We start from the raw sequence: 23,678 nt of genomic DNA, 5'->3' as shown, positions 1-23,678 counted from the left end.
GACAGATATCCCAGCTTCAAGCTGTTCTTCACAAACTAATCTGAGTATGTCTTTGAAATTATAATTTGTTGTATTAGTTTCCTGTAGCAGTTCTAATATAAATCACACCCTGGGTGGCTTCAAACAACAGAAATTTATTCTCTTACAGTTTTGGAGTTCAGAGGCTCAAAATTAAGGTGTAGGCAGAGCTGCATTCTCTCCAGAGGTTCTAGGGGATTATCCCTTCCTTGCCTCTTTCAGCTTTTGGTGGCCATTAGCATTCCTTGGCTTGTGGCTGCTTCTCTCTCTATACCATCTTCACATAACCTTTTCCTGTGTGTATTGAATTCCCTCTGCCTCTCTTTTATTAGTGTGGGTATTTAGGGTCCATCTGGATAATCCATGATTATCCCTTCATCTCAAGGTCTTTAACTTAATCACATCTGCAAACACTCATTTTGCAAATAAGGTAATATTCACAGACAGGTTCTGGAGATTTGATTTGGATATCCAGGGGTGGGGGTGGGGGGTCATTTCTCAGCCTACCACACCTTCCTTCACACTGTTCTTCACAAACGAACCTGAGTTTGAAATAACTTGTTCATGTCACTCCTTTTTGCATCTTCAACAGAGCTGTTTATGGTTAGGCCCTTGCTTACTTCTCTAGCCTCATTGCTTGCTGTGCTGCACCCACACTCCATCTTTCAACCATTCTAAATGAACTGTATATTTACAGTTTGTGTTAGTCCCTGTTTCCTCTCTTGCTTCTTGACCTTTCTTTGTACATTCTGTCCTCTTTGGCAGGAATAGTCACATTTCCTTTGCCTACCTAACAGCTCTTTCAGGTTTTAGCACAGGCATCCGGCAATTCCATTAAGTTTCCAAAATCTGTATCAGTTATACTTTCCCTATTACAGTATCTGTTATTAATTGTGTTGTAATTGCCTGGTTTCTAGTCCTAATGTCATAGTCCCTGGTTGACTTCATAAGACTGTGAGGGCAACGTCTCTTTCTGTTATGTCATATCCCCATAATCTAGCACAGTGCCTGGCACAGAGTAAATATTTGTTGAACAAATAAAAAATAGAAGGGAAAAGGATGGATTAGGGTTAAAGTTGCTAAAATTTAGAGAATTAAAGTTGGTTTATGTTTTTGAATATATATAGAGGTTGAAAAAAAGCTTAATCATTTTCTTGTTCAGGCTTATGGGATAAAAGCACAAAGGTCTGCTGATCTCTCACCAGCATTCTTGTCTACTACCCTTTCTGCTTTGGACGAAGCCCTGCATGGTGGTGTGGCTTGTGGATCCCTCACAGAGGTAAAGGAAAAATTTTTCATACCTTCTTCCATTGACCTATAATCTTCAGAGCTAGGGAAAAAGTTTAGTTGAAAAACATAAATTATTTCTTGAACAGTAATCTGAATTAAATTATAAGTACTTCAAGGATATGGTTCTCCACTCAGTACTTAGTGTGGTTGCTCTGCAAACAGAGGTGTTAAAAACAATCCTTGCTGACTGATTAAAATCTGCTTAGGTTGCTGTTTCAATGAATTAACTTAGAAAGTGATAAATATTGCTGGGTGTGTTTATATATGTATTTTATATTTTATATATAATGCATACATATATGTTATATACATATATACATGCATACATATATTTATATGTACATACACATGTCACATATATGTAATATATACACATATGTCATATATGTAATATGTATGCACATAAATAACATTATATATTTTGTATATATGATTATATCATGCCTATAATCCCAGCACTTTGAGCAACAAGGCAAGACCCTGTCTTTACCAAAAAAAAAAAACCAAAAAAAACCACCAAAAACCATTTAGCCACATGTGGTGGTGCATGCTTATGGTCCTAGCTACTCAGGAGGCTGACCTTGAGCCAGGGAGGTCAAGGCTGGAGTGAGCCATGGTCACACCACTGCATTCCAGCCTGGGTGACAGAGCAAGAGCCTGTCTCAAAAAAAAGAAAGTGGGAAATATTATGAAATAATATTATGAAACAAATGGGGGAATTAAAAAAGGATCACTCTTTATAAATTAGGAAGGACAATTTGAAATTTTATTAACATATGGAAAAATTATAGTATTAAACTAAAGTGAGCTGTTTTTACTTTCTGCTATAGATAAAATTTCTTCTAGGAAGTGATAGGTTGTTGGATTAATTAATACTGTTGCATAACAAATTATCCCAAAACTAAGTGGCTTGAAGCAATAAACATTGGTTATTTCTTAGTTTCTTTGCGAGTGGCTTAGCTCAGCATTGTTGGTGAGGGATGCAGTCATCTGAAGCTTGGTAGGGGCTGTAGGATCTGTTTCTGAGGGGCCCATTTATATGACTGGCAAATGGGTGCTGGTGGTTGGCAGGAGGCCACAGTGCCTCCCCAGGTAGGCTCTCCACAGGCTTCTTGAGTCTTATGACATGATGGCTGACTTCCCCCAGGTGAGTGGTCTCGAAGAAGGCAAGATGGAAGTGGTGATATCTTTGGCAACCTAGCTTTGGAAGTTACACACCACTACTTCTGCCACTTTTCGTCATTAGAAGTGAGTAATTAAGTCAAGCCTACATTTAAGGAAAGGGAAATTAGCCTCTACTTTTTTTTTTTTTTGAGACAGAGACTTGCTCTGTTGCTCAGGCTGGAGTGCAGTGGCACAATCTTGGCTCATTGCAACCTCTGTCTCCCAGGTTCAAGTGAGTAGCTGGGATTGCAGGCACACATCACCATGCCTGGCTAATTTTTGTATTTTTACTAGAGATGGGTTTCACCATGTTGTCCAGGCTGGTCTCGAACTCCTGACTTCAGGTGATCCATCCACCTGGGCCTCCCAAAGTGCTGGGATTACAGGTGTGAGCCACTACACCTGGCCAACCTTTTGAAGGAAGAAGTGTCAGGAATTTGAGGACGTTTTAAAACCACTGCAGTTATTTTCCTTGAAAACTGCTTACAATGTAGTGACTTGATAGACAATGTTTATCAGTACACTCCTGAGGACTTCTTGCTTGAAAGTTCTAGGGACATAAATGCTTTCAGGAAACTTCTAAACAAGACCACATTATTTTCTTACATTCTGATAGTCATAATTTAACTGTGGATTTTTTTTCCTTGGAGATAGGGACCCTGTTTTAGATACTATATTTTATTTCCTGTCTTCCAAGAGAGATTTAAAGATTTATGTGAACTACGCCTAGCAGATGCCTATTAAATAGTTGGTAAATACATGAGTGAATTAGTTATTAATAAAAATGCACACACACACACACACCCCCACACACCCCCACACCCCTCTTCTTTTGGAATATACTGCCACCAGGTGGTGCCAGAATCATACGATTTTACATAAACTTTTTGGGCTGAAGTTCCACTTGCTTAAATAAGGTTTATTACAATAGTGATCCACAGTCATAACCTTACTTATTTAAATAGCAAAAACATTGAACTTAAGGAAGATTAACTGGGAAATTCTTTTTACTTTTTAAGTTTCAGAATAATTTTTAATACTTTTTCACTTAGCTTTTATTAATTATTTTTTTAAATCCAAACAGAAGTTACAAGCCTTTTAGGTGTTTTGTTGTTATCTAATTGGCTGACTTGGAATAGGAATATAAATACTTTGACTCCTTAGTAGGGGCAGATTCTCTCCTTTCTGTTCTAGCTACAGGTAGGCTTCTTCAATCTTTTTTGTTTTTTGTTTTTCAACTGAGTATAGGGAGTATATCAATTTATCTTCAAACAGTTTTTTTTTGCTTTTATTACAATTTTTAATTGATACAATAATTGTATATATTTATGGGGTACGGTGTGATATTTTGATATGTGTGTACAATGTATAATGGTCAAATCAGGGTAATTGGCATATCCATCACTTCAAGCATTTATCATTTTTTTTGTGTGTTGCGAACATCCAAAAGCTCCTCTTCTAGCTATTTGAAAATATATAATAAATTGTTTTAAATTATAGTTCCCCTAAAGTGCTATAGCAAACTAAGACTTATTCCTCCTATCTTGCTGTAATTTTGTAACTGCTAACCAACCTTTGGCTGTCTGCCTCTAACCATCTCAGCCTCTAGTAACCACTATTCTACTCTCCACTTCTATGAGATCAATTTTTTTAGCTTCTACATATGAGTGAGAACATACAATGTTTGTCTTTCTGTGTCTGACATTTTACTCAACATAATGACCTTCAGTTCCATCCATGTTGTTGCAGATGACAGAATCTCTTTCTTTTTTATGGCTGAAATAGTAGTCCATTGCATGTATGTACCACATATTTATCCATTTGTCTGTTGATGGACACTTAGGTTGATTCCATCTCTTGGGTACTGTGAATAGTGCTGCAATAAAAATGGGAGTGTAGATTGACATACTGATTTCATACTGTGTATCATACATGTACATGCACATACACACATGTGTAGGTAAGAGAGAGCTAGCAAAACGATAAAGTAAATTGGGCAAAATGTTAACAGTGGGTGGATGTGGGAAAAGAATGCATATATATATATTCTGTATTCTGTTTTTATTTATTTTTAATTTATTTTTATTTTAAATTAAAAAAAAGATACATGGTCTAGCTGTGTCACCTAGGCTGGAGTGCAGTGGCACAACCATAGCTTACTGCAGCTTCAAACTCCTGGGCTGAAGTGATCCTCCTTCCTCAGCCTCTCAAGTAGCTAGGACTACAGGTGTGCACCACCATGCCTGGCTAATTTTTTAAATCTTTTGTAGAGATGAGGGCTTGCTATGTTGCCCAGACTGGTCTTAAACTCCTGACCTCAAGTGATCCCTTCTGCCCTGGCCTCCCAAAGTGTTGGGATTACAGGTGTGAGCTACTGCGCCTGGCCTTCTGTTTTTATTAATACCATTTTCCTGTAAGTTTAAAATTATTTCTAGATAAGAAAAGTTAAAAAAAAAAAACCTGTGATGTTTGCTGTAAGTAGATATCCTTGATCAGAAATAAGGAACTTTCCTTCACGTCCTAGCTAAAATACTAATTTGGTGTTACATTTTATCAAAAGCTTTTTTTTCTGCATTGATTGAAATGATTATATTATTTTTCTTCTTTGGTCTAATAGCGTGGTGAAAAACATTTAATAGATTTTTCTGATGTTAAACTACTATTGCGTTTTTGGGACAAGTTCAACTTGGTCATGATATATTATCTTTTTTTATAAACTGTTGGATTCAGTTTGCTAATATTTAAGATTTTTCAATATTTAGGATGGATAATGAGCTGTAATTTTCTTTTTAGTAGTGTCTTTGTCTGAATTAGTATTTATCTTATACTAGTTCGGTAGAATGGATTATGGAATATCTCTTTAATATTCTGCAATAGTTTGCATATGATGGGAATTATTTGTTCCTTGAAGATTTGGTAGAACTTGTCTGAAAAATTGTCTGATCTTGTTATTTTTCCTTCTGAGAAGATTTTTTAAAAATTCAATTCCTTTAATGATTATAGGACTACTCAGGTTTTCTATTTCTTCTTGATTAGTTTCAGTGAATGAGATTTTTAGGAATTTGTCCATTTTCTTTATGTTTTCAAATTTATTATAATAAAGTTATTCATTATAATCTTCCAGCTCTTAAATCTGGTTTTACATGTGGTTTTTGTCCCCCTTTCCATTTCTGATATTACTTGTTTTATTTCTCCCTCTCTTTAAAAAAAAATCTTGTCAGAGGTTTGAGTATGTATGTCATCGTTTTAAAGAACTCTGCATTTTGTTGTTCTTTGTTGGCCCTCTCTATTATTTCTTCATCTTCTACCTCCTTTATTTCTGCCATTTTCTTATTATCTCCTTTTATTTAATTTTTTTGTGGGGTTATTCTTTTTTTCTAACTTCTTAAATTGCATATTTAATCTATTAATTTTCAGTGTTTCTTTTTACTCTGACCTTTTAAGACTGTGAATTTTTCTTGAAGCGTTCTATTTTGATATATAGTATTTCCATTTTCATTCTGTTCTAAAAGTATTTAAACATTCCCATCACAATTGCTTCTTTGACTTATGTATCATTTGGAATTTTAAAATATCTAAATTAAGTAATTAAAAAATTATTTTAATTACATTATTAATCTAATTGCATTTTTGTCAGATAACTTTGCATGATATTGATTCTTTGAAGTTCCCTGAGACATCTTTCAAGGTTAAATATGTGATCAACTTTGATAAATGTTGCACCTGTGCTTGAAAAGAATGATTATTCTCTAGTAATTAGGTGCCCTATTTCATTTTAGGTTCAGGGGGTATATGTACAGGTTTGTTACATTGGTATATTCCGTGATGCTGAGGTTTGGGGTATGATTTATACCATCTCTCAGGTACTGAACATAGTCCTCAATAGGTAGTTTTTTTTAGCCTTTTCCCCCCTCCCTTCTTCCTCCTTCTAATAGTCTCCAGTGTTGATTGTTCCCATCTTTGTGTCCATGTATACCCAATGTTTAGCTCCCACTTACAAGTGAGAATATGCAGTCTTTGGTTTTCTGTTCCTGTGTCAATTCACTTAGGATAATGACCAAGAGCTGCATCCATGTTGCTGCAAAGGACAAGATTTTGTTCTTTTTATGGCTGTGTAGTATTCCATGGTATATATTTACCACATTTTCTTTATCTACTCTACCATAGATGGGCACTTAGGTTGATTCCATGTCTTTGCTATTGTGGATACTGTGGCAGTGAACATACGAGTGCATATGTCTTTTTGGTAGAGTGATTTATTTTCCTTTGGGTATATATCCAGCAATGAGATTGCTGGGTCAAATGGTAGCTCTGTTTTAAGTTCTTTGGGAGATCTCCAAACTCCTTTGCACAGTGGTTGAACTAATTTATATTTCCACCTACAGTGTATAAGCATTCCATTTTCTCTGCAGCCTTGCCAGCATCTATTATTTTTTGACTTTTTTTTTGGGACAGTCTCATTCTGTTGCCCAGGCTGGAGGGCAGTGGCATTTTCGGCTCACTGCAACCTCTGCCTCCCAGGTTCAAGCGATTCTTGTGCCTCAGCCTCCTGAGTAGCTGGGATTACAGGTGTGTGCCATCATGCCCAGCTAATTTTTTTTAAAATTTTTTAGTAGAGATGGGGTTTCACCATGTTGGCCAGGCTGGTCTCAAACTCCTGGCCTCAAGTGATCCGCTCACCTCAGCCTCCCAAATTGCTGAGATTATAGGCATGAGCCACTGTGCTTGGCCATTTTGACTTCTTAATAATAGCCATTCTGGCTGGTGTGAGATGGTATCTCATTGTGGTTTTGATTTGCATTTCTCTAATGATTAGGGATGTTGAGCATTTTTTCATATATTTGCTGGCCACGTGTATGTCTTCTTTTGAGAAGTGTCTGTTCATGTCCTTTGCCCACTTTTAATGGGGTCATTTTTTGCTTGTTGATTTGTTTAAGTTCCTTATAGAATCTGGATATTAGACCTTTGTCACATGCCTAGTTTGTGAATATTTTCTCCTATTTTGTAGGGTGTCCATTTATTCTGTTGATAGTTTCTTTTGCTGTGCAGAAGCTCTTTAGTTAGGTACCACTTGTCAATTTTTGTTTTTGTTACAATATTTTTGAGGTCTTAGCCATTAATTCTTTGCCAAGGCTGGTGTCCAGAATGGATTTTCCTTGGTTTTCTTCTAGGATTTTTATGGGTTGGATCTTACATTTAAATTGTTGATTCATCTTGAGTTAATTTTTGTATATGGTAAAAGGTAGGGGTCCAGTTTAATTATTCTGCATATGGCTAGCTGGTAATCTCAACAGCATTTATTGAATAGGGAGTCCTTCCCCCATTTTTTATTTTTGTTGACTTTGTCAAAGATCAGAGGTTGTAAGTGTGTGGTTTCATTTCTGTGTTTTCTATTCTGTTCCACTGATCACTGTGTCTGTTTTTGTACCAGTACCATGCCGTTTTGGTTGCTATAGTTTGAAGTCAGGTAGTGTGATGCCTCTAGCTTTGTTCTCTTTGCTTAGGATTGCTTTGGCTTTTCAGACTCCAACTTCCCATATGAATGTTAGAATAGTTTTTTCTAATTCTGTGAAAAATGACATTGGTAATTTGAATCTGTACATTGCTTTGGGAAATACGCCATTTTAACGGTATTGATTCTTCAAATCCATGAGTATGGAATGTTTTTTCATTTGTTTGTATCATCTATGATTTCTTGTAGCAGTGTTTTGTAGTTCTCCTTCCAGAGATCGTTCACCTCCTTGGTAGATGTATTCCTAGATATTTTATTTTTTTGTGTAGCTATTGTAAATGGGATTGTATTCTTGACTTGGCTGTCAGCTGGAATGTTATTGGTGTATAGAAAAGCTACTGATTTTTGTGCATTGATTTTGTAGACTTCAACTTTACTAAAGTCATTTATCACTTCTGGGAGCCTTTTGGAGCAGTCTTTAGGGTTTTCTAGGTAGAGAATCATATTGTCAGTGAAGAGAGATGATTTTACTTTTTCTTTTTCTATTTTGATGCCTTTTATTTTTTTCCCTTTTTTTTTCTTTCCCTTTTGAGATGGAGTCTCACCCTGTCACCTAGGCTGGAGTGCAGTGGCACAATCTTGGTTCACTGCAACCTTCACCTCTTGGGTTCAAGTGATTCTCTTGCCTCAGCCTTTCAAGTAGCTGGGACTATAGGCGTACACCACCACTCCCAGCTAATTTTTGTATTTTTAGTAGAGATGAGGTTTCACCGTATTGGTCAACCTGGTCTTGAACTCCTGACCTCAAGTGATCTGCCCGTCTAGGCCTCCCAAAATTCTGGGATTACAGGCATGTGCCACCACGTCCAGCCTTATTTCTTTCTCTTGCCTGATTGCTCTGGCTAGGACTTCCTGTACTATGTTGAGTAGGAGTGGTGAGACTGGGCATCCTTGTCTTGTTCTAGTTCTCCCAAATTTTGCCTGTTTAGAATGATGTTGGCTGTGGGTTTGTCACAAATGGGTCTTAGTATTTTGAGGTATGTTCATTTCGATGCCTAGTCTGTTGAGGGCTTTTTATCATGAAGGGGTGTTGGATTATGTTGACAGCTTTTTCTGTGTCTATGGAGATGATCTTATGGTTTTTGCTTTAAATCTGTTTATGTTGTGAATAACATTTATTGATTTGCATATGTTGAACTAGCCCTGCATCTTAGGAATAAAGCTTACTTAATCATGATGTATTAACTTTTTGATGCGTTGCTGGATTCAGTTTGCTCATATTTTCTTGCAGATTTTTGTATCCATGTTCATCAGGCATATTGACCTGATGCTTTCTTTTACATTGTGTCTCTGCCAGATTTTGGTGTCAGGCTGATACTGGTCTTATAGAATGAGTTATTGAGGAGTCTCTCTTCCTCAGTTTTTTGGAACATTGTCAGTAGGAATGGTATAAGCGCTTCTTTATACATCTGGTAGAATTAGGCCGTGAACATGTCTGGTCCTGGGATTTTTCTGCTTGGTAGGCTTTTTGTTACCTATTCACTTTAGGACCTCATTATTGGTCTGTTCATTAGTTTAATTTCTTTCTGGTTCAATCTTGGGAGGTTGCATGTTTCCAGGAATTTATGCATTTCTTCTAGGTTTTCTAGTTTGTGTACATAGAGGTGTTTGTAGTAGTTCTCTGAAGATTTTTTGTATTTCTGTGGGGTTGATGGAATATCACCTTTGTCATTTCTGATTGTTTATTTGGATTTTTTTTTTTCTTATTAGTCTGGCTAGCAGTTTATCTTATATATTCTTTCAAGGAACAAACTCCTTGATTCTTTGATCTTTTTAATTATTTTTTTTTTTGCATCTCAATTTTGTTCAGTTCAGCTCTGATTTTGGTTATTTCTTATCTTCTGCTAGCTTTGGGGTTGGTTTGCTCTTGCTTCTCTGTTTCCTCTAGGTGAGATGTTAGGTTATTCACTTGAGAACTTTTGAACTTTCTGATATGGGCTTTTAACACTATAAACTTTCCTCTTAACACTGCTGTAGCTGTGTCCCAGAGATTCTGGTATGTTGTATCTTTATTCTCATTAGTTTCAAAGAATTTCTTGATTTCTGCCTTAATTCCATTGTTTACCCAAAAGTCACTCAGGAGCAGGTTGTTTATTTCCATGTAATTGTATGGTTTTAATGATTTTCTTTGTATTGATTTCTATTTTTATTGTGCTGTGGTCTAAGAGTGTGATTGGTATGATTGCAGTTTTTTTTTTTTGAATATGTTGACAATTGTTTTATGGTTGATTGTGTGGTCAGTGTTAGAATATGTGCCCTGTACAGATGAAAATAATGTATATTCTGCTGTTTTTGGGTGGAGAGTTCTGTAGATGTCTATTAGGTTCATTTAGTCAAGTGTTGAGTTCAGGTCTTGAATTTATTAGTTTTCTGTCTTAATGATCTGTCTCATAATGTCAGTGGGGTTTTGAAGTCTCACACTATTATTATGCAGTCTCTTCGTAAGTCTCTAAGAACTTGCTTTATGAACCTGGGTGCTCCTATGTTTGCTGCATATATAGGATAATTAGGTCTTTTTGTTTAATTGAATGCTTTACCATTATGTAGTGCCCTTCTTTGTCTTTTATATATATATATATATATATATATATTTTTTTTTTATTATAGTTTAAGTTCTAGGGTACATGTGCACAATATGCAGATTTGTTATATATGTATACATGTGCCACGTTGGTGTGCTGCACGTATTAACTCATCATTTACATTAGGTATATTTCCTAATGCTATCCCTCCCCCCTCCCCCCACCCCACAACAGGCCCCAGTGTGTGATGTTCCCCTTCAAAAATGATGAGTTCATGTCCTTTATAGGGACATGGATGAAGCTGGAAACCATCTTTTTTTTTTTTTTATCTTTACTAGTTTAAAGTCGGCTTTGTCTGTTATAATAGCAACCCCTACTTTTTTCTATTTTCTATTTGCTTGGTAGATTTTTCTCCATCCTTTTATTTTGAGCTTATGGGTGTCACTGCATGTGAGATGGGTCTCTTGAAGATAGGACACCATTGGGTCTTGCCTCTTTGTCCAACTTGCCACTCTGTGCCTTTTAATTGGGGCATTTAGCCTGTTTACATTCAACGTTAATATTGACATGTGGATTTGATATTGTCATCATGTTGTTAGCTGGTTATTATGCAGACTTGTTTGTGTTGTTGCTTTATAGTGGCAATGGTCTGTGTACTTAAGTGTGTTTTTGTAGTGGCTGGTGATGGTCTTTCCTTTTTATATTTAACACTCCCTTCAGAACCTCTCATAAGGCAGGTCTAATGGTAACAAATTCCCTTTGCATTTGTTTGTCTGAAAAGGATCTTATTTCTCCTTTGCTTAGTTTGGCTGCATATGAAATTCTTGGTTGGGGCTGGGTGTGGTGGCTCACGCCTGTAATCCTGGCACTTTGGGAGGCTGAAGCAGATGGATCGCTTGAGCCCAGGAGTTTGAGACCAGCTGGGGCAACATGATGAAACCCTGTCTCTACAAAAAATGCTAAAATTAGCCGGGCATGGTGGCATGTGCCTGTAGTCCCAGCTACTCGGGAGGCTGAGGTGAGAGGACTGCTTGGGCCTAGGAGGTCATTGCTGTAGTGAGCCTTGATCATGCCACTGCACTCCAGCCTGGGTGATAGAGTGAAACCCTGTCACATATACATACACACACAAAACACACACACAAAATTCATGATTGGAATTTCTTTTCCTTAAGAATGTTGAATATATTCCTCCAATTTCTTCCAGCTTGCAGAGTTTCTGCTGAAAGGTTCACTGTTCGCCTGATGGAGTTCCCTTTGTAAGCGACTTGCCTCTTCTCTCTAGCTGCCTTTAACATTTTTTTCCTTCATTTTGACTTTGATGAATCTGATGACTGTGTCTTGGGGATGATCATCTTGGATAGTATCTCACAGAAGTTCTCTGCATTTCTTGAATTTGAATTCAGGCCCCCTCTGGGCCCTTCAGGTTAGGGACCTTCTGTGCTGGAGGGACCCAGGTGTTCTTGGATCTCTGGCCACAACACTGATGGGTGGTGCCAGCCAAAATGCATTGTTGGGGTGGTGGCAGTGGGATCTGTGCTTGTTCACATGTACCAACAGCAGCTGCATTATGGTGGGATGCATGCTCCGTGGCTTGGACGGGGTGCTGGTGGGTGCGGGGCTGCCAGCCTCTGTGTGCATATTCACACTGGTGGCAGTGTTGGTGTGGGGTGTAGTGCGGTGCTGGCAGGTACAGGGCTGCCAGTCTCCATGTGTGTGTTCGTGCTGCTGGCAGGTACAGGGCTGCCAGTCTCCATGTGTGTGTTTGGGGGGTGGCGTGTGGGTTGCTGTCCTCCATATGCGCGTTTGCACTGGCAATGGCCACACAGTGGTAAGGTTACACTCACACCGCAGCTGTGACACAGTGGGATGCATGTGCACATGGGTGCTGGCGATGGAGGGGAGGTGAGGTCTACCCACACGTGTGCCAGCAAAACGGTAGGGCGGGGGGTGGTGGCCGTGTGCATGTTCCTGCTGGCAAAGCAGCACAGAGGAGGCTGCAGTCAGTGGAGGGTGTGGGTGGTCTGGTGTGCCTCAGTGGAGGCTGCTCTACTGGAGCTCTTGACGGTCAGCACTATCTGCCAGTGAAAGAGCTATGATGTAGGCCCCCTGGAGGCACCTCAGTTGGGCATCCGAGGGTACAGTGCAAGTGTGCTCCACCAGGTTGGGACCCTGGGAGAGGCTAGCAGACAAGGGATGCTTCGATTGGACTGGCCCCATTTCACATGCAAGACCACCATGATCTGTTCAGATTTGACAATTCCCCTAAGGCTAAAGTCTCCTAGGAGAGCATGGTAAGCCTTGGGAGATGGACAACCCTGGTTGTGCTCCACTGCAGACATTACTGCACCAAACCCTCTAGGTTCCGCACTGCAGTCCTACCCCTAACACCTGTCTAAGCACCTCTCCCAGCCAGCTCAGGTTTCCACACCCTGGGGTCATGGGGTCTCCTGCTGCTAGGATTTCAGAGGTCTGTGGTGAGAGGGGTTTGTTTTTCACCTCTTCAACTCACCCCTTCCTCAGGAGTCCTTGGGGGCCAGAAGTAAGTTTTGGTGTGTGATAGCCCAATGCAGGGTTCCCAGCTTCTTTCTTCAGTCCAGCATCTGTATCCTCCCTCCATCCATTCTCACTGCCTTCCCTCCAAAGATCTCAGAATGTGCCAGTCTTCCCAAAGTCCCAGTCGCTTGGTGGCATGTGTTCCTCCTGGCTGCATCTAGTTGGCCATCTTGCCCCAGAGTCTTCTCTCTAATTTTAGGGATTTATTTTCTTCTGGTAGTTTTGGGGTTGGTTTGTTCTTTTTTTTTTTTTTTTTTTTTTTATTTCATTAGGTGCAAAGTTAAATTGTTAATTTGAAATCTTTCTAACCTCTCGATGAAGAAATTTAGTGTTATAAACTTTCCTCTTAATACTGCTTTAGCTGCCTCCCAGAGATTTTGGGAAGTTGTGTTCCTATTTTCATTAATATCAAAGAATTTTTTGACTTCCGCCTTAATTTCATGTTCACCCAGGAGTTATTCAGGACCAAGTTGTGTCCTTTCTCTATTTGTGTAGTTTTGAGAGATCTTCTTGATATTCATTTTTATTTTTTTGGCACTGTGGTCTGATAGTGTGCTTGGTATGATTTCGATTTTTAAAAAAATTTATTGACACTATTATGACCAAACATGTGGTTGCTCTTAGAATATGTTCCTTGTACAGGTGAGAAGAATGTATATTCTGTGGTTGGTGTGTGGATCGTTGGTGTGTGGATCATTCTATAGATATCTGTTAGGTTTAATTGGTCAAGTGTCAAGTTTAAGTCCAGAGTTTCTTTGTTATTTTTCTGCCTTGATGGTCTTTCTGTCACTGTCAGTGGGGTGTTGAAGCCCCCCCCATTTTTGTGTGGCTGTCTAAGTCTTTTTATCAGTCAAGAAGAACTTGTTTTATGAATCTGGGTGCTCCAATGTTTGATGGGTATATATTTAGGATAGTTAAGTCTTCCTATTGGATTGTACACTTTTTGTTGTTGTTGTTAAGACGGAGTCTCGCTCTGTCACCAGGCTGGAGTGCAGTGGCATGATCTCTGCTCACTCCAACCTCCGACTCCTCAGTTCAAGTGATTCTCCTGCCTCAGCCTCCTGAGTAGCTGGGATTACAGGCACGTGCCACCACACCCAACTAATTTTTGTATTTTTAGTAGAGATGGGGTTTCACCATGTTGGCCAGGATGGTCTCAATCTCCTCACCTCATGATCTCCCTGCCTCAGCCTCCCAAAGTGCTGGGATTACAGGCGTGAGCCACCATGCCTGGCCGGATTGTACCCTTTATCATTGTGTAATACCCTTCTATGTCTTTCTTAGTTGTTATGGTTTAAAGTCTGTTTTATCTGGTATAAGAATAGTGACTTCTGCTTGTTTTCCATTTGCCTGCTAGCTCTTTCTTCATCCCTTTTTACTTTGAACCTGTGGGATTACATGTGAGATGGGTCTCTTGAAGATGGCAGATGGTTGAGTCTTGTCTTTTTTTTTCTAGCTTACCATTCTTTGTCTTTTAAGTGGGGTGTTCAGACCATTTACATTGAAGTTTAATAATGATATGTGAGACTTTGATCCTGTCATTGTGTTGTTGGCTGGTTGTTATGTAGACTTGATTGCGTAGTTACTTTATAGTGTCTGTGGGCTATGTACTTAAGTGTGTTTTTGTGGTAGCAGGTGTCGTTCTTACCATTCCATGTTTAGCATTTCCTTAAGGACCTCTTATAAGGCTGTTCTAGTTGAAACAAATTCCCTCAGTGTTTTCTTGTCTGAGAAGACAAGAAACAAATTTATTTATTTTTCACTTATGAAGCTTAGTTTGTGGGATATGAAATTATTTGTTGGTATTTCTTTTATTTAAAGACACTGAAAATAGGTCCCCACTCTTTTCTGGCTTGCAAGGTTTCTGCTGAGATGTCTGGTGCTAGCCTGATGGGGATCCTTCTGTCCGTGCATTACCATTCTCTCTTGCTGCCTTTAAGACTTTTTTCTTTTGCATTGACCTTGGTGAATGTCTGTGTGCCTTTGGGATGGTCATTATGTTGTCTGGATTTCTTGTACCTGGATATCTATATCTCTAGCAAGATTAGGGAAATTTTCTTGAATTATTCCATCAAGTATGTTTTCCAGGTTGTCAACTTTTTCTCCTTCTCTCTCAGGAATGCCAATAATTCATAGGTTTGGTTGCTTTACGTAATCCCACACTTCTCAAACACTTTGTTCATTTTATAAAATTCTTTATTCTTTCTTTCTTTTTTTTCTTTTTCCTTTGAGACGGAGTTTTGCTCTTGTTGCCCAGGCTGGAGGGCAATGGCGCAAACTTGACTCACTGCAACCTTCACCTCCTGGGTTCAAGCAATTCTCCTGCCTCAGCCTCCCGAGTAGCTGGGATTATAGGCATACACCACCACACCCAGCTAATTTTGTATTATTTGTGTAGAAACGGGTTTTCACCATGTTGGTCAGGCTGATCTCAAACTCCTGACCTCAGGTGATCCTCCCACCTCGGCCTCCCAAAGTGCTGGGATTACAGGTGTGAGCCATTGCACCTGGCCTAAAATTCTTTTTTCTTTAATTTGTCTATATGTGTTAGTTTGAAATATCAGTCGTAATTCTTTTTTCTGCTTGGTCTAGTCTATTGATAAAGCTTTCAATAGCTTGACCATCATAAAGTGAAGTTTTCAGTTCCAGAAGCTCTAATTGATTCCTTTTTTTTTTTTTTTTTTGAGACGGAGTCTGGCTCTGTCACCCAGGCTGGAGTGCGGTGGCGCAATCTCGGCTCACTGCAAGCTCCGCCTCCCGGGTTCACGCCATTCTCCTGCCTCAGCCTCTCCGAGTAGCTGGGACTACAGGCGCCCGCCGTCACGCCCGGCTAATTTTTTTGTATTTTTAGTAGAGACGGGGTTTCACCGTGGTCTCGATCTCCTGACCTCGTGATCCGCCCGCCTCGACCTCCCAAAGTGCTGGGATTACAAGCGTGAGCCACCGCGCCCGGCCCTTTTTTAAGATGTTTATCTCGTTTTTCATTTCCTGGATTGTTTTAGTAGGTTCTTTGTGTTGATTTTTAATCTTTTCTTTTATATCTTTGAGTTTCTTTCAATCCATGCTTTGAATTATTTATCTGACATTTCTGAGTTTCCATTTTGGTTGGGGACCTTTCCTAGAGAGCTACTGTGATTCTTTGGTGGTGTTACAAAAATTGGATTTTTCTGGTGCCAGCATTCTTATGTTGCTTCCTTCTCATTTGTAGGTGTTGGCACTTCTAAATTTTTGTTTTCTGAGACAGGTTCTCACTGTTTCACACAGGCTGAAGTGCAGGGAATCATGTTCCACCACAGCCTCGACCTCCCAGGCTGAAGCAATCCTCCCGCCTCAGCCTTCCAAGTAGCTGGGACTATAGGCATATGCCATCATGCCTGGCTAATTTTTTAATTATTTGTATAGACAGTGTCCCACCGTGGTCTTGAACTCCTGGGCTCAAGCAATCCTTCTGCTTTGGCCTCCAGGGTTGGAGTGCTGGGATGGATTACAGACATGAGCCACTGTGCCTGGCTGGCACTTCAAATTTTTGTAGATATTTTCATGCAGGTAGGGTTTTCTTTCCCTTTCTTTTCTTGTATTATTTTTTTTTTTTCCCCTTTCCTTCCCCCACTCACTAAAGGGTGTGACTTAAGAGTATGTCGAGTAGGGTCTTTTGTCTTTGTTTCCATGGCCTTATGTTCTGTCAGCAGGTTGTATATTGGGCTGTGGAGTTCAACCTACAGGCCAGTAGATGATGCTTATGGGTGAGAGTCAGCTGTGGTGGAAGCAAACAGTTATGTACTTGATATTTGTTTATTGTGAACAACTCTGTTGTTTCAGGTGATAGGCCAGACTGTGGAGGGCTCCATACCATGTACTTCCTATTTTACAGGAGTGCTGGGGACATAGCTGGGTAGAGCTGGATCCCCTGGCTTGTCCACAAATACCCCTATGTCAAGTGTAGTCCCCAACCCTGATGAGGGTGGCTAGGAAAAGCTCCCAGTGAATTGTACCACAGTCTCTGTGGGGGTTTGGGGTGCTACACGAGCCCCTTCTAGATAGGCTGGAATGTAGATTGTTGCCCAATCACACCCTTGTTCTAGAGCTCTTGACTTCTGGATCAGACACACACTGCAGCCTATCTCCAGACCATCATATGGTTGAGAGCCTTAGGAAATGTCTAATTTTTGACTCTCCAGGGGAGTGGTTTTTGGGGCAGAACTTCATCACTTTTTTTTTTTTTTTTTTTTTTTTTTGAGACAGTCTCGCTCTGTCACCCAGGCTGGAGTGCAGTGGCGCAATCTCCGCTCACTGCAAGCTCTGCCTCCCGGGTTCACGCTATTCTCCTGCCTCAGCCTCTCCGAGTAGCTGGGACTACAGGTGCCCGCCACCACGCCCGGCTAAATTTTTTTGTATTTTTAGTAGAGATGAGGTTTCACCGTGGTCTCGATCTCCTGACCTCATGATCCGCCCGCCTCGGCCTCCCAAAGTGCTGGGATTACAAGCGTGAGCCACCGTGCCCGGCCAGAACTTCATCACTTATCTTAACATAGGTAGCTGTGTGGCTCCTCTGCTCTCCAATGTGATGACTCTTCTTCATTTAAGAGTGGGGTTGGGGGACTCCTTCTTTGGGCCTCTGCAGGGGTGTGTTGGTTGTGGTGGTGTTGGCTGGTTGTGTCAGTTCAACCTCAGGCAGTGGGAGATGTGGTAAAGTACTAGCAAAATTGGAATAGGGTAGGGAGATCTGTTAACTCCCTAGTCCCTAGATGGCCGGCTGGACTTCCTCTATGAGTCTTGATAGGGCTGGATTGTTGGGGAGCCTCAGGTCCTGGCTGTGATGGGAAGGGGTGAAGGCTGATACCTGGGTGAGGGGCTAAACTCTCAGGCAGGGCACTTAGGCAGTGGGAGCCCCAGGGAAGATCACAGGTCTGTGGGGGTAAGGTTTTCGATAGGGCTCTGGGCCCTGAATGACATACTCGTGGGGGTGGGGTAGGTGCAGTAGAAGCCAGAAGGCAGCATCCCTGGTTTGGGAGTGGGCAGTGGAGGAAGGGGGTCATGTGGAAAGCATTCTGGCCACCTCTCTGAAGGGTAGCTGCTGACACTGGACTTTCTCTCCCCAGCCTGGAGGCAGCAGGGCTGGCCACGGCGGAGGACCTGTTCAGTTGCCTTTGGGAGTGATGGTGGTGGGGGGTGTACCTGGGAAGAGGGAATGGGGAGCAGGTTGGGTACTCCTCTCTGCTGATGGAGGTGCTCGAAAGCAATCAGGTTCTTTGTTCCCTCCATAGCCTAGAAGTAGCAAGGGTGGGTACTGCAGCAGCTGCAATGGCAGAGGGCCTGTCAGTTGCCTTTGGAAGCCCCACCCCAGAGAAACAGAGCCGCTGCTCACTGAAGTGATCATGTGGGGGTAGGGGTGGCTATGCTGGGGGCCCAAGTCAGGAGGCCCTGCCCTGTGAGGAGCAGCAGGGGCTGGGCTTCTGAGAGAAAAGAGTCTGGCCACCTTTCCTGAAGGCAGCTGCATCCTGCTGGAGGTCTACTTACTCTCAGGCTGTTCACTCCCTCCGCAGCCTGAGGGCGGCAGGAGCAAGGACCCGGCAGAGGCAGTTACAGTGGGCCTCTCAGTTACCTCCGGGAGCTCTGATCCAGTGAAATACAGAGCCAGAGCCGTGACCGACTGACCGGAGTGCTCAGTTGGTGGTGGAGTGGGCATGCTGGAGGCCCAGGCCAGTGGCCTTGCCTGGCAAGAAACAGCAGAGGCAGGGCCTGCAGTCTGACTGCTCCTAAACTCCGTGGATATGGCTTCTATCCTAGAGCTACGCGAAAGAACCTGGCCTCCCTTGGTGGGGCTGTAACAGCTGGCACCAGGTAACTTGGGGATCCAAGATCAGTGGGGATCCCTGACTCCACGTGGGGTTGAGCTTCCAAGAAGGCTTCCTTACATGGCTTATATGGCTGGGAAGTTGGTCCTGGCTGTTGGCAGTTCTTTGCAGTGTGAACCTCTCCATAGGACTGCTTGAGTGTCTTCATGACACAACAGCTGACTTTCTGCAGAGTATGTGATCCAAGAGTACAGGGTAGAAGTGACAATTTCTTTTAAGACAGAGCCTTGGAAGTTACATACCATCATTTCTGCTGTATTCTATTAGTCACAGACAAACCTGATACAATGTGGGAGGAGACTACAGAAAGGCATGTATAACAAAGGTGAGCATCATTGAGTCTTAGAGGCCGCCTACCACTAATATACGCATGTGTGTAAAACATATGTACGTATGCATGTGTGTATGTGTATAATTAAAAAAAGACTTTATGACCATTCCATTCTCAGAAATGTTGTAGTAGGCAGAATTTCTTAAATGGCCTCTCAAAGATGTTCTGCCCTAAACCTTGGAACCTTTGAATATGATGAGATGTCACTCCCATGATTATTATATGTTATATGGCATAGCTGACTTTAAGATGGGGAGATTATTTGGATCTAATCATATGAGCCCTTAGAAGTAGTGAGCTTTCTCTGGCTGTTAAAAAGGGGAAGGAAAAAAAGTTTAAAACCCGAGAAGGACTCAGGATGCCATTGCTGCCTTGAAGATGGAAGGGCCATGATTGAAGGAATGTAGGCAGCCTCTAGAAGCAGTGAGTGGCCCTGAGATTAGAGCAAGAAAGGGACCTCAGACCTAGAGCTGCAGAGAAATAGATTTTGCCAACAGCCTGAATGAACTTGGAAGTTGATACTTACTCCCAACCTCCAGATAAGAGTCCAGCTCAGCTGAGATCTTGATTTCAACCTTGTAAGACCTTAAGCAGAGAACCTAGCCAACCCTATCTGGACTTCTGACCTTGGTGTCTCTGATTTCTCCTCTGCTGCTTCTGCTTTAGGAATGAATAGCACTTCTCTGCTTCCACTTTTCATCTTGGTGTTGTAACTGAATATGTAAGTATACCCAGATTCAGTGACATTCACGTAAGTCAAAACTGACTTACAGTGACATAATAAATGGATGCTGTTTAAGCTGCCAAGTTTGTGGTAATTTGTTATGAAGTAGTAGAGAACTAATAAAATACAGGTGTCAATGAAGCTGCCTAATTAACTGCATTGCACAATCTTTGTTTCTGGTTAAAAGGTCAAGCCTAGTATCCTAGATAGATGTCAGATAGATCTGGTGGGTGGGTGGGGTAAGGCAACTGATTGAATGAACTTAGCATGGATCTGGAGATTGAGAGAGTAAGAATCAATCTGGAAATATTTTGCTGTCATTTTTATAGTTGCTCTTTCCTGACTTAAAAACTTCCTAGGTTATTTATCATCAGTTTTGACTTAACGTGAATGTCACTGAATCTGGGTGTACTTACATATTCAGTTACAACACCAAGATGAAAAGTGGAAGCAGAGAAGTGCTATTCATTCTTAAAGCAGAAGCAGCAGAGGAGAAATCAGAGACACCAACTTTGCTGACCTGCTGAAGGAAGTGAACTACAGGGTATTGTTCCATTCCCTGAGAACAGCAAACTCCTTAAAGTTTGTATGATGTGGAGATCAAATCAGTTTGGTAGCCTTCTCATATGAGATAATATAGATAAGTGTTCCTCATTCATTTTTTTCATTATTGTCTCTTAAGAAGCTTTTTTAACAATTTTTTCTTAACCACACCCTGCAATGAAATTTTTCTACCACACATATACTGTATATCTGTTTTTGTACTGTATAAATATCTGTGCTTTATACATAAAAGAGTAAAATCTTTCCCTTCCTCCAAAACCAACTTTTACCCTTAGGGTTAATATCACCCATGCTGAGAAAGCATGAGATAGATGATATCGTAAATAGGTAAAATTAAAGTTGTATTTAAAGATACAGGTGAGGTGCAGTGGCTCACACCTGTAATCCCAGCACTTTGGGAGGCCGAGATGGGCAGATCACTTGAGGCCAGGAGTTCGAGACCAGCCTGCCCAACATGGTAAAACCCCATCTTTACCAAAAATGCAAAAATTAGCTGGGTGTGGTGGCATGCACCTGTTGTCCCAGCTGGGAGGCTGAGGCATGAGAATCGCTCGAACCCAGGAGGTAGAAGTTGCAGTGAGCTGAGATCGCGCCACTGCACTCCAACCTGGGCAACAGAGTAAGGCTCCATCTCAAAAAAAAAAAAAAAAAAAAAAAGTATTCAAAGATATCATCAAAAAAGGTATTTTCAGCCAGGTGTGGTGGCTCATGCCTGTAATCCCAGCACTTTGGGAGGCTGAAGCAGGAGGATCGCTTGAGGCCAGGAGTTTGAGACCAGCCTGAGTAACATAGCAAGACCCTAGCTCTACAAAAAGTAAAAAAAAAAAAAAAAAAATTAGGTGTGGTGGTGCATGCCTATAGTCCCAGCTACTTAGGAGACTGAGGCAGGAGGATCACTTGAGCCAGGAGTTCAAACCTGCAGTGGACTATGCTTGTGCCACTGCACTTCAGCCTGGGGTGAGATCCTGTATCTTAAACAAATGTTATTTTCATACTGTAATATAATCTAGAGTACAGGAACAGAGAACTCAGTTCAACACAGAAAGATGTAATATCTGCATGGTTCAACTCATGAGTACCTACCTCTAGGATAGTAAAACGGAAGCACTGCTAAATCTGTGCAATGCTAAGAGTGATGATTACATCTGGATCCTTGCTCTAAGTAATGAGAAGTGACATAGCACATTTCTGCATTATTTGTATTTCTGGAGTCATTTCTATGCTTTGTTCATGATTTTGGGAGGTGAGGTATCTGCTTTTAGTGGAGCAGTTTGGCTTTGGAAGTGACTCCCCTACTATTCCCAAATGTTAGAGACAGGATGCCAGAGTTCTATTTTAGCATCTTAGTTTTTTTTTTCTTTTTCTTTTTTTTTGAGATAGAGTCTTGCTTTGTCGCCCAGGATGGAGTGCAGTGGTGCGATCTTGGCTCACTGCAAGCTCCGCCTCCTGGGTTCACGCCATTCTTCTGCCTCAGCCTCCCGAGTGGCTGAGACTACAGGTGCCCGCCACCATGCCTGGCAAATTTTTTGTATTTTTAGTAGAGAGGGGTTTCACCATGTTAGCCAGGATGGTCTTGATCTCCTGACCTCATGATCCACCTGCCTCGGCCTCCCAAAGTGCTGGGATTACAGGCGTGAGCCACCGCTCCTGGACAGTATCTTAGTTTTTTCTTGGAACAGTTACTATTATAGTTCTTTTTATAATTGGCAGGATTAGCTGTAGCCTACATGACCACAGGAAATAATAAGGCAGGGGTTGTAAACTCAAATGCCTATAAGCATGAGCCATGTAACAGAAGTACATGAAACAGTTAAGTGTAAGACATAGCTACTTTATTAGTTGATTTCGGCTGCTGACAACAGCAGCAAACATTTATTTTTTTGCTCATGGGTCTCCAGGTCTGCAAAGGTGGATCCTGTCTTCTTCAGACTGCAGTCAGGTTCAGATGTGCCCCACAAGTTGTAACAGCAGCAGGAAAACCGGAGAGAGATTTCAAATGGGTGTTCCTTGAGTACAGTCTGCTGACATTCGTTTATCCTCCCCTGTGTTTTGAAAGGCAGATAACTAGGCCTTTGTTCTAATACAGGCGTTTAGCATATGCAGTTGATTGGACCATTGTTCCCAATTCTTCACTTACTCTCTAATTTAGAAATAACATTCTGCTCTGTAATGGTTTATTGGAGTCTTTTATGTGGCACATGTTCAATAACTGCTGTTAAATGAATGATTACATCCCTTAATGCTGTTTGATTTTTGTTAATGGTGGAACTTGGGGTACTTGTCATTTCCATTCCCTCTTGCTTTTTCTGCTCTTTTCCCATCCCTACTCTTCCTCTGTCCCTTCCCATTTACTTCCAAAACAGCAGCTATCAATATGAAAAAGGAGGAAGTGGTAGAGAGAATCCAAGACATAAACTCTTTCACTTGTTGGTGTAAAGTAATTTAAGATCAAGGTTTCTTTCACAAGGCAAACTGCAATGCAACCTGGCCTTTCTGAGATTCTTTTTTTTCCCTTTTTTATGGTTTTGGCTTTAGGATTTAGAATGTTATTTTAAAAATGAATTTTGTAAGTCTGAAGACCTACTCATATTTCTACGTAATTGTTGAACAAATGGAGACAAGTAGTTAGATGCTGGAGGTCATTCAAAAAATGTTTTTTTAATGAAGCTTTTTTAAAACATGGTCACTGGTTTCAGATCAGAGCTAGGCATCCTTAAATTGTCTTCTGCCAGGTATTGGCTGGGCAGATTACCCTGTCCAGTTGCCCTCGTCTTGAATGTGAGGAGAGTTAACTTGATAAGATTTTAGGTCCTAACTGGACCAGATTTTACATTCCTCTCAGCCATGAAAAGTTTAAGATGAGGAGGCTTCATTTTTACTTTAGTACAATTAGACCTTTTCTTGGGAACAATTCTCTTTCCTCTTCAAACCAAATATTAACATTTGCTTCTTTGCTGATATTTGAGTGATGTTCACTACTGACTTTTTTTTTTAGTTCTTTTACATTTCTCAGGCAGGTTGTTGAAACTTTGGCTCTAACTATATGAAGTGAATTTTTTTTTACTGGTGTTTTCGGTGTGTAAATATTGTATTCAGTCTGAGTTTCCAAGAAGCAAATAACTTAGCCTATTCTGGTTTGGCA

At 40.9% G+C, this 23,678-nt stretch overlaps 1 protein-coding gene across 4 annotated transcripts in view; it reads left to right on the top strand.

Moving 5' to 3' along the window:
• Positions 1-23,678, top strand: part of RAD51B (RAD51 paralog B) — a 730,112-nt gene that overhangs the window by 14,180 nt on the left and 692,254 nt on the right. For all 4 annotated transcript variants that reach the window (XM_032179312.2, XM_032179313.2, XM_058429428.1 and 1 more), the window contains exon 4: positions 1,181-1,297. In XM_032179312.2, coding sequence (XP_032035203.1) covers positions 1,181-1,297 — 117 coding nt within the window. The remainder of the gene's footprint in view (positions 1-1,180; positions 1,298-23,678) is intronic.

The sequence above is a fragment of the Hylobates moloch genome, unplaced genomic scaffold (assembly GCF_009828535.3).
Source record: "Hylobates moloch isolate HMO894 unplaced genomic scaffold, HMol_V3 SCAFFOLD_16, whole genome shotgun sequence".
Lineage (NCBI taxonomy): Eukaryota > Metazoa > Chordata > Mammalia > Primates > Hylobatidae > Hylobates > Hylobates moloch.
The sequence above is the reverse complement of the archived record's forward strand: the minus strand, read 5'-3'. Positions and strand labels throughout refer to the sequence as shown.